The sequence below is a fragment of the Pan troglodytes genome, chromosome 10 (genome assembly GCF_028858775.2).
Source record: "Pan troglodytes isolate AG18354 chromosome 10, NHGRI_mPanTro3-v2.0_pri, whole genome shotgun sequence".
NCBI lineage: Eukaryota > Metazoa > Chordata > Mammalia > Primates > Hominidae > Pan > Pan troglodytes.
This window is the reverse complement of record NC_072408.2, coordinates 86,569,113-86,585,591: the sequence shown is the minus strand read 5'-3', so window position 1 is coordinate 86,585,591 and position 16,479 is coordinate 86,569,113. Positions and strand designations below refer to the sequence as shown.

General features: G+C 33.6%; 1 protein-coding gene and 1 long non-coding RNA gene across 18 annotated transcripts in view; one reads left to right on the top strand and one right to left on the bottom strand.

The window, feature by feature from the left end:
- PPP1R12A (protein phosphatase 1 regulatory subunit 12A) overlaps positions 1–16,063 on the top strand; it is a 161,426-nt gene extending 145,363 nt beyond the window's left edge. For 10 of the 14 annotated variants that reach the window (XM_001163581.6, XM_009425902.5, XM_016923913.4 and 7 more), the window contains 5 exons: positions 1,083–1,218; positions 3,400–3,504; positions 8,027–8,074; positions 11,294–11,344; positions 13,870–16,063. In XM_001163581.6, coding sequence (XP_001163581.2) covers positions 1,083–1,218; positions 3,400–3,504; positions 8,027–8,074; positions 11,294–11,344; positions 13,870–13,956 — 427 coding nt within the window. In that variant the 3' untranslated portion in view covers positions 13,957–16,063. Of the gene's footprint in view, positions 1–185; positions 326–549; positions 590–1,082; positions 1,219–3,399; positions 3,505–8,026; positions 8,075–10,542; positions 10,574–11,293; positions 11,345–13,869 lie in introns of those variants that run through there. The other 4 variants (XM_024347959.3, XM_054664528.2, XM_063786932.1 and 1 more) reach the window with 4 other exon arrangements.
- Positions 1–16,479, bottom strand: part of LOC107967589 (uncharacterized) — a 97,944-nt gene that overhangs the window by 35,427 nt on the left and 46,038 nt on the right. For all 4 annotated transcript variants that reach the window (XR_008538521.2, XR_008538523.2, XR_008538522.2 and 1 more), the window contains 2 exons: positions 11,449–11,543; positions 11,279–11,321 (listed from right to left, as the gene is read on the bottom strand). This is a non-coding gene — a long non-coding RNA (uncharacterized LOC107967589). The remainder of the gene's footprint in view (positions 1–11,278; positions 11,322–11,448; positions 11,544–16,479) is intronic.

The window sequence follows — 16,479 nt, the reverse complement described above, 5'->3', positions numbered from 1 at the left end:
GTGAGCTATGGTTGTGCCACTGCACTCCAGCCTGCACTCCTCACTGGATACAGTGAGACCCTGTGTCTTTAAAAAAAAAAAAAAAAAGTGTCACCTAATTCAAAATTATCCATCTTTTCAGAGAACCTCCACTATATCCTTGATTTTGATCTCCATTCCATTTCTCTTATCATTGTTAACCACAGCCCTGTAAGACCAGTAATAAATTTCTGTCTACTGATGATTCTATTGAATTGAAATGCAGAGCCAATGGCATCTATCAGAAAAGGTAACCTGAATTTCAGAACCAGATAATAAGAGAATTCTCCTTTACCAATAAGATATGTTTTTCCTGCTTAGGACAAACCCATTACTTGTCACTTTGGATATACTTTATTTCATCAAATCTAAGACATTACTCATTTTAAAACACCATTGCGTTACCTACTACTGAAAAAAAGGAAAGGTGCTACCAATTAAACTATAATGCATCATCAATTGTAAGCCATTTTCTGGTTTTGGAAATATTAAAATGTGGGAGGAAATGTACAATTTAAAATATTAATCATTATATGAAACCAGTTTTGGCTTTTAAACATGGAAATTTTGACTCTCTTCCTCAATTAATGGAAATTAGTAGTATTAAAAAAATAGGCTGGGTGCAGTGGCTCATTCCTGTAGTCTCCCAGCACTTTGGGAGGCTGAGGCATGTGAATTGCTTGAGCCCAGGAGTTCAAGACCAGCCTGGGCAACATGGTGAAACCCCATCCCTACCAAAAGTACAGAATTAGGCATGGTGGCATATGCCTGTAGTCCCAGCAACCCAGGAGGCTGAGGTAGAGGAATCACTTGAGCCCTAGAAGTCGAGTCTGCAGTGAGCTGAGATCATGCCACTGCACTCCAACCTGGGCAGCAGAGTGAGACCCTATCTAAAAAAATAAAATAACTTCCCACTTATTATATATCACAAAAATTAATCAGATAACAGAGGGAGACTGTGACCTACTCTTTTGAACTGTCAAGTTATATGTGTACTAGGATGTATGTTGTTATAATTGCAAAAGCCTATAACAAGGTTTTTTATTTAAATTAATCTTTTGAAGATATGAAACCAGTTCTACATCAGCTGGTGATCGATATGATTCCTTGCTGGGTCGCTCTGGATCATACAGTTACTTAGAAGAAAGAAAACCTTACAGCAGCAGGCTAGAAAAGGATGACTCAACTGACTTTAAAAAGGTACTTGGGTTATTTAGTTATATTTAATAAAAAGTTATCTTTTATGTTGAGATACTCATATTCAAATATTATTTTAAAAACTCATAATGAAATGAGTATTTTGAAATAACTTATTTTCATTTTCAGTTTTCGGCAAGTGATGGTTAAGTAGAATGTAAATAGCTGTTTGTTTATTAAAGGGAAGAGAAAGTCATCCAAGATGATTTTACATTTAAGTATCTCAAGTCATTGCTATGATTGAGCTGGAAAGGAGCGTTCAATAAATGGGTGCACACAAATGTATACACACTTTGTTTCTTGTTACTAGGAAGCAGCCAAACAGAGAAGGTGGCTTTTCCTAAGAGAATATATTGATAGTTTTTCATAGGTAACTGAAAAACTTGGGGCAGCTCAAGTGCTATTAAGGATTGAAGTAATTAATGAATAAATCGCAGAAACTATATCTTCTTATTTTGTGCTTATAGTAAACATAAAGTCTGTTGGAGAAGGAGAAAGCTTATGGCATTTGTACATGTCCCCAGTTATCTGGCAGCTATTTGAATTACATACTTTTTTAAAAGCCAAGTTAGGGGAACGGGTGAGGGAGAGAATCATTTTACATTATGAATAAGATTCATCATTTATTCAATAAAGAACTGAACTATGCTAAGTAGAGAGATTCTACTCATGGGCAAATGGAGATGAAGATACTATCTTGCTCTTGTGGGCATTTTCCATGTAGTGGGGGAGAGAGACCTTATTACACAGTCATACTAATGACTGTATAATAAATAATGGAGACAGTTAACTTGAAGTAGAAAAGCAATTTTATAAAAGTATATAACAAAAGAAAGTAGATTGATTTCCTTGGCTGGGCGCAGTGGCTCACGCCTGTAATCCCAGCACTTTGGGAGGCTGCGGCAGGCCATCACCTGAGGTCGGGAGTTCGAGACCAGCCTGACCAACATGAAGAAACCCCGTCTCTACCAAAAATACAAAATTACCCCAGGTGTGGTGGCGCATGCCTATAATCCTAGCTACTCGGGAGGCTGAGGCAGGAGAATCACATGAACCCAGGAGGCAGAGGTTGCAGTGAGCTGAGATCACGCCATTGCACTCCAGCCTGGGCAACAAGAGGAAAACTGTTATCTCAAAAAAAAAAGAAAGTGGATCAATTTCCAAAGGAAGTGTGGTTTCAGCCAAAAACGGAAGGATTACTAATAGTTAACGGGCAAAAATGGGTGAGGAAATTATTCCAAATAGAGTGGAATTACAAGCACATAGACCTGGTGGGGGGAGAATACATGATGCATTGGAATAATTAAATTTTAATTATAGCTAGTAGAGTGGAAGAAATATTCATTTGAGGCAGCAGTTGTATAGGCTGAGACCAGATCATGCAGTGCCTTATAGGCCATTGTAAGATTTTTCGTATGCTAAGAACACTGGGAAGCCATTCAAGAGTTTTTAATTTGTGGGTGGAAATGGAATGGTTGGCCTATGAAAATTATGAGATTTTCATTTTGAAAAGTTAATTTTAGCTCCTATATATAAAACAGATTAGAGGGTGATCAGGGAATTAGAATAGTTTAGATAAGAGATGATCATAGCCAGAATTATGGTGGAAGTAGTAAAGCAGGGGTAAGGAAGAAGGAGTGTTAAGAAAGATGACAAACATTAGAAAAGGGGAAGGTCTTGGATTTTATCCTGGATTTGAAATATTTCAGGAAATACGTCATTTGCCTTTTAACTTTACTATAAGCAATGTAGAAGTATAATGATAAATACAGCTGGTACTCCGTCTCATTTTTGGGAATTCAAGAGAGAGTGATGGGCAGAAAATCTCACGGACTCCAAATAAAGATCACAGTGACTCCTTAGCCCTAGCTGCAGTTGCTGTGCAGGTATGTGGTCCCTCTTTATCAGATAACTGAATCTTTTTTAAGATAACCTGAAAAGTCCAATTTTTCTGTGAAGTCTTGATTTTTGAATACTGGAACTAATTTTAAGACTTTATATGGGACAAACACACTTGCATAACGAACAGTCTCTGCTTTGCAACCATGAAGGATTTTTTAAATGTATCCTTTATAGCTCATATGCTACATTAAGCTGTTTTAATATTGCAAAGTAATCAATGAGAAATTTTAAAGTAATAGGAGAGCAGAAAAGTAATTTGTTCTTTTACCCTAATTTTTATAGCTTTATGAACAAATTCTAGCTGAAAATGAAAAGCTGAAGGCACAGCTACATGATACAAATATGGAACTAACAGATCTTAAGTTACAGTTGGAAAAGGCCACCCAGGTTTGTACCCTTTTCTTTTTGTTACTCTCAAGGTAATGGTTGTGATTTATCCCATCTAAAAATGGTATTAAAATTTTTTCTAATACTCTAAATAGAAGTTTGATAATTGATAATAGAAGATAATGCTGCTTATGGATTATTTACTTTTTCTGGAGTAAATTTAAAAAATAGTCATAGTCGAAAGTCAACGTATAAAAAGCCTTTTAATACCAGTGTTGTGGTATGTCAAGGTTTTAAATGTTTATTTCCAGAATACCAAATGTAGCAAGTCATTAAAACATTAAAAGCATCTATACAGAATCATCTTATAGCCATATAAAAATTTTTATAATAGTTTTTGTTTACTACAAATATTTTATGTTTGTTCAAGTAAAGGTTATTTTATATTATAGTGCTGGAAGAAGATAATTTTAATCATAACTCCTTTTGTAAGTTCCTTCTATGCAGCAGTCTAGAGAAGATAAATTTGGACAATAAAATTGGGATGGCCAAGCAAAACTCACAACTTTGTACATATGATCTAGCAATTGTTTCCCAAGCCACTTTTCCATTTCCATGGAACATTAGTTCTGGGAGACAGGAATAGGTACATCTTCTCATTTCCCTCCTTTCAAAAAACAAACAAAAAAAAGCTTTGTGACCAAAGAAACTAGGGAAATACTACATATTTTACATGTTAAAGACTTTACAGGGTCTATTTATATGCTAAAGGCTCTAAGGCATCCTGTAATTTTTAAGAAAACAAATGTGTCCAATTTTAACCTGGGACTTTCTAGCATAAACGTATTTCTGCAGCACAACTCTTAGAATCCAGCTGAAAGCATGGATCTAAAAACAGCATATCCAGATCTGTGAATGGGACTACGTACTTTTTTTGGTCAGTCTTTACACTCATCTTTTTCTTAATTTTTAAAAATTAATTCTAAAAAAACAACAACAAAACAAAAGCCAAAAAAGTTCATTCTGTTTGTTGAACTTAAATTTGTTACCAGATCCTTTTTTTAACCATTGTTGTGTTGTAAAGCGATTGTCTGTGCACGGTAGATACTGTGCCAAACTTCTAGGGTTCAGGCTAACCTCACCACTCCTCAAATTCCTTCATGTTAATGGAGGTTTTTGTAAAGATAAACAGAAAAGTAAAACAGAACAAGAATAGGTTTCATAGTGAGATGTCATAAAAACTTACAGTGTCATACACATTAAAACTACTACTTATATTTAGGCTTCATGGTAAACTGGAATGTTTAGCAGAAAAGTTAACAGTAAAAATACCTAAACTGATGTTGCTGTTTTTTAATCAGTGAACTTGTCATCATCCTTCAGGTTGCATTAGTATCTTAGTGAGCCTGCATACATAAAAATATAATGAGTTCTCTGAGCATAGCTTCAGCTCTAGGGATTTCATTATAATGTTCTAAGTAAAGATGTCCACTGCAGCCAGGCGCGGTGGCTCACGCCTGTAATTCCAGCACTTTGGGAGTCCAAGGTGGGCGGATCACCTGAGGTCACGAGCTCGAGACCAGCCTGGCCAACATAGTGAAACCTCATCTCTACTAAAAATACAGAAAAAATAGCTGGGTGTGGTGGTGGGCGCCTGTAGTCCCAGCTACTCGGAAGCTGAGGCAGGAGAATTGCTTGAACCTGGGAGGTGGAGGTTGCAGTGAGCCAAGATCGTGCCACTGCAACTCCAGCCTGAGTGACAGAGCAAGACTCCATCTCAAATAAATAAATAAATAAATATCCACTGCTCCCTACTATAGTGTTCTGTCATGGTGACTCAGCTCATCTGTGTCTCCACTACTTAATGCCTTCTCTGTGTTCTGCTCTGCTGCCTACTTCATTGTCATGTAATTCTTCCTGTATGTCTCTCAGTCAAACCCTGCAAGAGAGAGGAGTTGATAGAATTAGCCTGTTACTACCCAGTATGGAGCAGCCTGTTTTGTTAGTGGCCATTTCATAGGTCACTGGACAGAAAGTTGCCTGTGGGTCAGGTACCAATTTCTGTTACCTGGCAAGAGAAGTAGGATTAAAAAATACCACAGCTTCTGCCTTGGCAGGTACTCTGAGTATCGCATCCAGTATGCTGAGTTAAGAATGAGAAGTATAATTCATAAAAGTAAAACTGATAAGCATTAAAGTAACTTTAATCAGGGGTTCAACTTTCAGGTATTTATCCTGAATCTACTGTGAACTTTTCCACCTTTTTTTTTTTGGCATTGATTGACTTCATAACTATTCACAAATACACAAATATTTGCGTCAGATATTTGCCACAAATAGCAGTGGCAGTTTTGATAGTTGCATGAAATTAATCTTGAAGTTTAGGTCTGTTTGATAGTATTTAGCCAAGAGACTCTGGAATCCTTGACTCTTGCCCTAGCCCAAGTACCCTCCTTCCCATATCATCTCCAAGGAAGGGAAAAAATATGCCAGCTTACCGGAACCAGTTTGCTGAATACCACTTTGCCAAATGACCATTTCACCAGATCTAATCATTGTGATTTTAACAGCTTTAACTGGAATGTTTAACAAGAAAGTTAACTAAGTAAAAATACTATCTAAACTGATGTTAATGTTTTCTAATCAATGAAATTGGCAAACCACATATAATTGCTAAAATCTTCCCATATGAAAAAATCTCCAGTGAAATGCTATTTTTCCATGTTTTGTTAATTTACATGTGTTGTTATTATTTTGGCTATTTGATTTTTTTCAGGTGCTTTTGAATGTTATTTAAAATTTTTTTGGTCTTGTAAAGAGTTTCTATGATTTATTTTTAAATCCTCACGTGGTGTATCAGCCTTTGTTTTGTATTTCTAGCAATTAAGTGTTTAAATTCAAAACCAAAAATAAATGAGAATTAACTAAACAGTCTTATTCATATTTGAATTATTATTTTTTTTAATGGATACAGCATCTCGCTGTGTCACTCAAGCTGGAGTGCAGTGGTACAGTCAGGGCTCACTGCAGCCTCAATATCCCTGGCTCAAGCAATCATCCCACCTTAGCCTCCCAGGTAGTTAGGACTACAGGCAATGCCACCACACCTGTTTAATTATCCTTTTTTTTTTTTTTTTTTTTTTTCGGTAGAGACGGGGTTTCACCGTGTTGCCCAGGCTGGTCTTGAACTCCTGGGCTCAAGTGATCCGCCCATCTCAGCCTCACAAAGTGTTAGAATTACAAGTGTAAGCCACTACACCCAGCCTGATATTTGAAATTCTGAACTGAATTTCTCACAGGAACCAATTGGAATATTGACTTTTATGTCTCCAGAAAGAGTAAGCAGAAAAGCTTGAAGCCATTTTAAAATAAGAAAAAAAGTAAGAAAACCTAGCCATGATTAGTTCTTTAAATGTTATACACCATAACCGTAAAAATTGTGAAAGAGGAATCAAAAAGTGACTTGGTTACAAGTCCTAGAGATACTAAAACATGAATACTGAAAGGGTTGGCATAAAAGAAAATTATGTAAAGAAGTATTTTTAAAATTACCACATTTAACAGTGAAATTGTGTTTAATCAATATGTTTTTAAAGCATATTTTGTGGTTAGCACTCATAAAGCATTCTTGTTAAAGTGGTCAAAAACCATTTTTGGTAAACTAGTAAAATTGGTTATTCAGCAAGTTGGCTTTTGAGGAATTCATTTTCAGCAAATTGACCAGGAATTCCAAGGGAGATGTTTGTACAGAGATCAATGTAAATAAAATCTAAGATGCCACTGTTTTTTTCTTTTTTTTTCTTTTTTCGTTTTGTTCTTAAACTGTGCCTGTGCTTAATGTCCAGAGCTCTCCAGTACAGGATACAACATGTAGGCTAAAACCCAAGGTGCTTTTCCATCCCTTAAAGCCAAGCTTAAATATCAGGATTTCATCAGCTTTGAGCTGGTCAGATAGTACAGGAAGTGGAAAAAATGAAAGGCCTGAGCTCACCAGCAGAAGAAAGCTGTACAGCTAGAATTTCTTATAAGTGAAAGTGGATGTGAACCAATTGTGGAGCATGGATGATTGGAAAAGAAACCTAGAGTGTGAGCCAAGACCAAGATAGCTGTGGGAGAAGATAAAAAGGCCAGTTTACTGGTCTGGCTGCGTGGATACAGAGTCATTCAACCTGCTAATGAATATATTTCAATCAAGGTCCTGGAATCTGACCATTCTGATTAGCCACTCCTGATGGTGTAGGAAAGGAAAGAATTTCAGCTTCAGAAGGAAAGCTACAGTTTTTTTTTGTTTTTCTTCCACATACTCACTCACTCACCCTCACGCCCAACTAAACTATGAAAGTTCCTGGGGAAAAGTGATAGAGAACATAAAATGAGAGCTCTGGTTACCATTCTATTTCTAAACATTCATTGCACTCTTTATTATTTTAATACAAATCCTGTTTTCTCTTTGCTTTACTCACAAACCTGTGTTTTACTCCACTTGAATATTGTGATTTAATACCTATTAAAAGAGAATTACTGTGGTCGCCCCTCAACTTTTTTGCACTTATCTCTTTTATAATTTCTTACTTTGTTGCAGAGACAAGAAAGATTTGCTGATAGATCACTGTTGGAAATGGAAAAAAGGGTAAGTGTCCCACTTATTAAATAATTATTTTTTTCTTTCTTGTTTTAGGTAAACAATGGTAGGTTTTTTGTTTTTATTTTGTTATTATGGATGGCAGTTTTAATTAGTTTAAATATTTATTGAGTTAATGTATTTTACAGCAACTTCTTTATAGAATTCTATGGGGTTTCTCTAGGTATGAAATGACCTTGTTAAATAAAGTTTAATTTACCACATAATTCTTTTAATGAATTTAAAAAAACTGTCTTGCCTTGATTCTGAAATGTACTATACACATTTTGATAGTGAATTTGATATTTTTGAAATGCCGTTTATCTCTTATGGCCTGTACCTAAAACGTTTTAATCATAAATACATTTATTTTAATTCTTTATAAACCTAAAATACTTTCATTCTTGAAATAAAGTTTCTAAATCTGGAACATCAAATTTTCAAATTCTTTTTAAAGTTAATTTAATAATTTTTTTAAATTTTGAGTTGAAATATTTAACTTAAGTAGGCTATTTTAAACAAAAAAATGATTACAAGAAAATCCTTATGCCACTTGATGTCTTTCTGCAAGTTTTTATTGAATGTAATACATTCACTTGTATTTCTCTTCACTTATTGTTGCTCAGAGGTCTAGGAGTAGTCATAGGAATAACTGTACAAGTTTAGCCTCATCAGTTGAGAATGTATAAATGATCCAAAAGTTAAAAGAAAAGTGCCCAAAGATTGTTTGTAGTGTAGCTGAGCAGTAGCTAGACTTGGTAGGGTTTCGACCAGAGAAGAAATGACATGCTGGTAGCTATGATCAAAGAGTAAATACTTAGGAGCTATTGATATAAAAACATTTTTCTTCCATTCTATTTTAAAATAACCAATTTGCCCTTTTCACCAAAAAAAAGAGAAATGGTTAAAAAAAAAGAATATAAAAATAGTGTTATAATGTCTGTCATTTGCTAGTTGTACCTTGCAATAGCTACCATTTTATTATGCTTTCTGCAAGTTTTAAAAATTAGTGTTCTGAGTCATGTTTTCAAAATGGACATAATAATTGCTAAAATATTGTTTTAATAAATTTAATATTATTATATCCTGTTAGAATATTTAACTGTTACTGAATTTTATCTCCAGGATAGGCAGAAATAATAAAATCAGTTCTCTGTTATACTAACGGTTGAGATGAAAGGCATGGATAACAAACTGTACTTAAAGTAGTATTTATTTTTCAAATACAATCACAATTTTAAATATTTAATTTTTCTTATGAAAGTAATATGTTTATTACAGAAACTTTAACAAAAGAAGACAATATTAAATTATCTGTAATCTGTCATGCAGAGATAGCTGATATTTTGATACTTTTTTTTTCTAACATACACATGATGCAGACACATTCATACTCTGACAAGCTCACCTGACCTCCTTTTTCTGCTTGTCAAATGCAGATAAATTACAAAGTAGCTAATCCACTCTCTATAATCATGGTATTAATACTAACTGCTAACATTTATTCATCATTCTCTGTATATCAAGCAGGCACAAAATTAAACACTTCACATGCGTTTTCTCTAAACCATATTTTTTTCCTTGTGTTTTTTTTTTTGTTTGTTTGTCCGTTTGTTTTTTTAAAGAGACAGAATATTGCTCTGTCACCCAGGCTGGAGTACAGTGGCACAGTCACGGATCACTGCATCCTCCAGTTCCTGGGTTCAAGCAATCCTCCTGCATCAGCCTCCAGAATAGCTGGCACTACAGGTGCATGTCTCCACACCCAGCTATTTTTTAAATTTCTTTTTGGAGACAAGGTCTGACTTTGTTGCCAAGGCTGGTCTTGAACTCTTGGCTTTATGCCATCCTTTCACCTAGGCCTCCCAAAGTGCTGGGATTACAGGCTTGAGCCATTGTGCCTGTCCAGTTATATTTTTTAATGTTAATATGTTTGTCAAACATAAGAAATTTCATACCATTTTACAGATGTCAATTTCATTGAGCTAATAGAATCAGGCAGTTGGGTGTAGTTTTCTTGTCTTACTTTACCACTAATTTAAAATCTTGAAGACACCTAATAAAATTGAGGCTTATAGGGAGATTACCTCTCAGAAGAAATATTCTATTTCTGATATTTTGCAAAGTGGTAAAGATCAAATATGACACTTTATGTGCTAGTATTTTGAGAAGTGTGATGATTTGTATGAATTTGTCATGACTGTATTATTTAGTAGAAGAAAGATCTATGTATTGAAAATAATGTTTTTGTCTATACAATAATGTTTAGGCATGCCAATGTTGGAATAACATGGTACTTAAAAGATGATCAGTAGGATTCTGTCTACTTTTTAAAATCACATACCCTAAAAACATTAACATTTACAGTAAATGTACTGCTTGACTAAATATCAGCATTTGTTATTAATCTGGGAAAGAATGTCTTGGAAATAGTTTCAGTGTGATTAAACTAAATTTAAATGGTTTGTATCTGAAAGGTGACCGGCAAGAGTCAGTATCTTCTGGGCGGTATGACCTAACCAGTTTTACAGCTCATCAATTACTGCTGCTTGCTTTTTGCATAACACCCCAGAATGCTTATCATTTAAGGGAGAATAAAACAGTACACTGCAATAATGTGTGGTGTGTTGGCTTTGCCTGTCACTCTTTGAAACAAGTTTAAAATAAACGCTGCAGTTGCTTTTCTATTACATTCACTGCATTAATGCTACACATAATGTCAACCTAAATACAAAGCTATAAAGTCAGTTGGATAAATAATGGCTAGTACACATTGTGAGTGGAGGAAATGAGCTTCTCTTACATTCCTCTGAAATTGCAAAGTACACATATTTTAGGCATGTTTGCTTCTTGCTTTTCTGCTTCTGTCACTGTAATATGATTGCATCTTTGTGTGAGTTTTGTTTTTCTTTTCTGTACAGTCTTCAGTCTTGAGTATTGATTCACTCTAAGTTTTACATGAACTCAAAAAGTAGTTTGAACATGTTATATAGCATCTTCCCAGAAAGTCAAAGCTTTAAATTAAGAGCTTGTACTCTAAGGATAAAGATCTTCATATTTATTTTTGTCAAATTTTGGAAAGCTCTTTACATATCACTGGCATCACATCTTTTCTACACTGCTCCTGATTGGACCTTTAATTCTGAAGTATCACTATTTCACAGTATAGAAGAAGACTTAAGAATATAATAATTATATAACTAACATTGGTACCTTAAATCGATCTAGGAACGAAGAGCTCTAGAAAGAAGAATATCTGAAATGGAAGAAGAGCTCAAAGTAAGTAAACTATGTTACTTATGAGAGAGAGTGCTGTTTATGTATTAATGTTTAAAATACTATTATAGACATGGTTTACATTAATTGTTCTCAAAGCTGATTACCCAATTTGTGAACTGTCTATATCTGGTGCTTCTCTTTCTTCCTGAATCCAGGTTTTAGTGAGCCAGAAGAGGGTCTAAAACCCAAATCTTAACACCTATGAAAAGAAGGAGCAAAAATAAAAAATAAAACCTGAATTATTTTGATAATCAATTTGTGTAGCACTTTTGCTGTTCAGGTATAGAAAAAGTTAGACAATAATAATAAGATGTAGGATTTATTATTTATTCTTTATGTTTCTATATACTTTCATGTTTTTTGGCGAGTAAGTAGTGGAGGGGGTTACTATAAAATGTTCTCCTTTGAAAGTAAAGGACATTAGGGGAGTGAACAGGCAGAGCTGTATTTTATCAAACTCCATATTACCTATAGAAATAATTATGTTTTGAATGTCTTCACAAGTAGCATAGTTAATTGATTACCTCTTACCACACTGTCCTTCATAAAATCTTTATCACATTGTGAATTAATGAACCAATGCATAGTATATTGTACCCATAGAATTAGAAGTTCAAGATTTAGATGTTTCATTATTAAATTGTTTGGTTTATTATTAGACCATTATTGAATGGCTTTGAGGATTGGAGACAAATCTTTTGTATTTTGTTTGCTTATGTATTATTTAGTTTGAAATAGAATTTTAGGAATACAGTGTTTACCTTTCTGAATCTCTTATTCCTTTAAGACGTAATATTTTTAAAAAATTACCTGTGATTACATTCTTATTATACTCTTTTCCATTTTCTTATTTTTTATTCCTATTTCTTTATGTTCTGATTCCTGCAGAACCTGCACCAAATAAAGCAAATTCAGTCTCTGAGGGAGTTAAATGAGCGACTGCTGACTGAGAATAGGGCCTTGACAAGAGTGGTAGCCAAGCGCTCAGGGTTCTATAGGCACCTGCAGTCTGTGAACCTATAATTTTTAGTTTCATCATTTCTTCTTGGTAGAGCCAGGCAGGTGTTTTTATATTAGTAGGCGTGTTTTGTAAGAGCTCACTTTTACAAATTAATGCCATTGTGTCTGGAGCATATCATATAACTAATTATGCATGGCTTCTTAGAATGCTAGAAATTGTCACTAATTGTATATTGCAATTGATGAGCTACAGTAAAATTAGGGATGATTTTGGAATTTAAGTTAAAGACTTATCTGTACTTTTGTAAAGCTTTTGCACATTTTTTAGCTATACAGATATTTTAGGACTTAAAATATGACTTATTTACAGTTCTTTACTAGAGAGAAAACAAACAGTATATAACATTTTACATATAATTAATATATTTTGAAGCTGAAGATTAAGCATGCATTATCTGTTTTTCAAAATAATGTCATTTGAAGTCAGAACCACATTAGTTTATATTTCAGTTTATATTACAAATATTCAAATGAATAAACTTAATATTACTATATTTTATATCTTAAAGATTCTGAACACAGATAAGAACATACTGGTTCCACGTAAAATTAAATCTTCCTAAAGATTTTGCTTAAGGTAGTTTTGCAAATAGAAGTTTTACTTTTATTGAGTTAGATAATCTAATACATTTTGAAAACTGAGGAAAGAGGACTATTTTGGAAAGTATGGTTTAGGGACCAAAAATATGAGCTATTTCATTTCCTAGTGAAACTGGCAAAGAACATACAGTTTTAATCATCCTTAGTAGAGTATTCAGTTAACTTGTAATATTTTCACCCCTTCATCAATTTGTCTGTAAAACAACAGAAAATTGAGATGCGTTGTTTGAAGATATGAGGCTATTTGCTTCAAAATTGGTTATTTTTGTAATAGTTGGATCATAGATACAGACTTACTACTTTAGCTTAAACATGATACACTATTCTAATAATAGTAATTGCTTGTTACCATTTAATAAGCATCTATCTGGGATCGGACATTGTTTAGGCATTTTAAACTGAGCTACTGTAGGTGAATCGTTTAAGGAATTTTAATAATTTAGAACAAGTCTAATTTCCTCAATGTTTTCCTAGGTAGTTTGGCTTTCTTGTGGAACAATATTAAGTATTATGATTTTAGGTCTGACATACATAAAAGCAAAAGTCTTTGGTTTAGGTGCTGACAGGAACCTCTTTTAAGAGCCTATCCTAACAAAAACAGGCTTGTCTTGGCTGCTGGAATGTGGTGTTCTTGTAAGTCATAAAATCAAGTGATTTAGTAAATTTCAATGGAAAATTTGGAGAGAATAAACCTTTCATTCCAGCATTTATGAAACTAATGAGCTTTACAAATCCAGGTGTGGTTTTTTTCCTTCTTCCTGATACATGTTTTAGATACTAGAAATATATATAACTGACAAAGCTTGATCATGTGTTTTGTGGTGAAAATATAACATTTATTAAGAATAACGTTTTATCTTTTAATATTGAAGGTAAAACTTGATCTTCAATTTTTGTCTTTATAGATGTTACCAGACCTAAAAGCAGACAACCAGAGGCTAAAGGATGAAAATGGGGCCTTGATCAGAGTTATAAGCAAACTTTCCAAATAAAAAAAAAGAAAAAAAAAAGCAGCAAGTAATGGAATTGCACATATTAGTAACCCAGTGGACCATAATTGGCAGTCACTGGAAGTCTGGGAAGAATCCTTGGAGACTGTCATTTTCGGATATCCTGCCAAATGCCCTCTTATCTAGAATTTTTGTTTCATTTTGTTTAATTTTCTGGGGTGTTTTTGTTGTTGTTGGTTTGTGTTTTTTTTTTTTTTAATCAAGACCATTGTTTCATGTTAATGCAGCTGCTGAGAAGATTTTTTTTTAATGACTGAGAAAACTTGTTTACAGCTCCAGCATATAAGGAAAGTGTTCAAGGCCAGATATGCCTCAGATATTTAACCAGTAAGCCTTAGTTGTACATAAATACTTTTGTGTCAACAAAAACTTTCAGCTCTCACAGAAGACAGTTACTCAACATTTTTTGATGTGCCACAGTTTCGAGTTTTTCGATATTTAAATTTTTTGGCTTTTCATCTAAGTTTGGGTTTGTATTTTTTCCTTCTAAACTCTTCATGTGGCAGAGTCTTCTATGTTTTCACAGCTTTTTCATTACAGAAAAGAACACTTGCTCTTCTGTGATTATTGTCATGTATTAGGCTAATGCTGTGTTGTCTTCCCACCTGGAACTGAATTGCTTGGTGGAACATATGCTTTCACTGTTTGTGCAATATGCATTTATTTCTTATATGAATGCTTTAAAGTCATTTGAGATTAGATCTTTTAATTCCTATTTTCTGCTTCATTGGTCACTTTTTTTTTATTGTAGTATAAGATGTTAGATTCTGTAATCTTCACATTCATTTTAGCAGGTACTGAGTGATTCTGTATATACAAATAAGTGTATTGTTTTGATTTTTAGACCACCACATGGCATGCTTGACTATTTCTTATTTCAAATGTCTGCTAATGCAGAGTAGGCTACTCCATGATAGTGTTAAAATACAAAATTTGCTAACAATGTGATATAAAGACTTTAAAAGTTACACATTATGTGGAGCCCTATCTTTACAAAAGTTTCCTACTGTAAAGTGCTTTTATTTTCAGTTTTCATTTGATAGTACTCAACCATAATTAAAGTTGCATAAGATAATTGCTTTACATTTCACATACCTATATTTATCTGAGTGCTGTCTAAAACTGTTGTGCTAGCCAAAGTAATGTTATGAAATCATTTGCAGAATTAACCCGTGAGTTAATGTTAAATGCACTGTTATTGCCATGTGAAGAGGCATCGACTTTGATACCACCATTATGTTCAGACCATTTTATACATTTCAGTGGCCTTGTTTTTTTTTTAAGGAAAAAAAGCGCAAAACCAAGTACATAGTGACGATGGCTTTTATTTGGACAAATAGCTTTTATATTTTCATTAAACCATGCAAAAAATACTACATCTTTCTGGCACATAACTGTCTCCTTAACCACTGAACAGTTCAGCCATTTGAATAAATTGTACATTGTAAAGCTTATAGTAGCTGATTGTATTATTGATTGTATTGTATACTATATTAAATGTGAATTTGTACCCCTTCATTTTAAAAGGTCATTGTGTTCTACTGCCTATTTTAGATTACTTTGGGGTTGGGGAAGGGTGTTTTGGTAAGCAGGATTTTAAGTCCTCTCTCTCTTGATTGGTTTTATGAAGATATAAGGTTATGCTCTTACTACCAAGCTCAGGATTCTTGATTTTAAAGGTACAAGGATAGTTGTGGGAGTTTTATTTTTGGTTATATTTGAACTGTATGAATGGTAGGTCTGAATATTGAGAATTTCCATGGTCTTATGTGGAGGTAAAATATACAGATAACTGATCAGTTTGAGTGACTGCAACATGTTCTGGTTGCACAACAGTTAGGCATGCTATGGTTTATATTTGTGAAGTTTGGATGCCTGTGAAGAATGATTAAATACATGTTTCTAATATTTTAGTGTTTTGTATTTAGGTTATTTATTCTTTGTATCTAAAACTGAACAGCTACTGTGCTATATTGATTTTATTGGTAGTATTGAGCAGACCTTGTTTCTGCATGAAACTAGTTGCAAAACCCACTATTTTGGAAATAAAAATGTATTTTGACATATACAAATAAAATGAATAAAACTATTTTAAATGTGTGAACTTTTAATGAAGACATTTTAAATTTTGTTCTGAGATATTTAAATTCTGCATGGGTATTTTTTCACTAATTGCTTTACTTGGATACCAATTTGAATAATTTCTGAAATTGTAATATTGTGATAATTTGCACAGCATTGTACATGCACATCTGTAAATGCAATCTTAATTGCCATATTTATGCAATCTGTGTACCAATTTGGACAAATGTTTATATATTTTACATAAAGCTGTCTGTATGCAGAATCTGAGAACTAGTTTTTTTATGATAATAAGTGGGTAAAAAATAATAACAGTGAGTTTTAGGGTAGTTGCTTTGTAGCACAAGATTTTGCTTCCATAAACATTTTTTTTTTAAAGTAAACCTGTGCTTTTTCTTATCTGCAAACATAGGCTTAGCGATA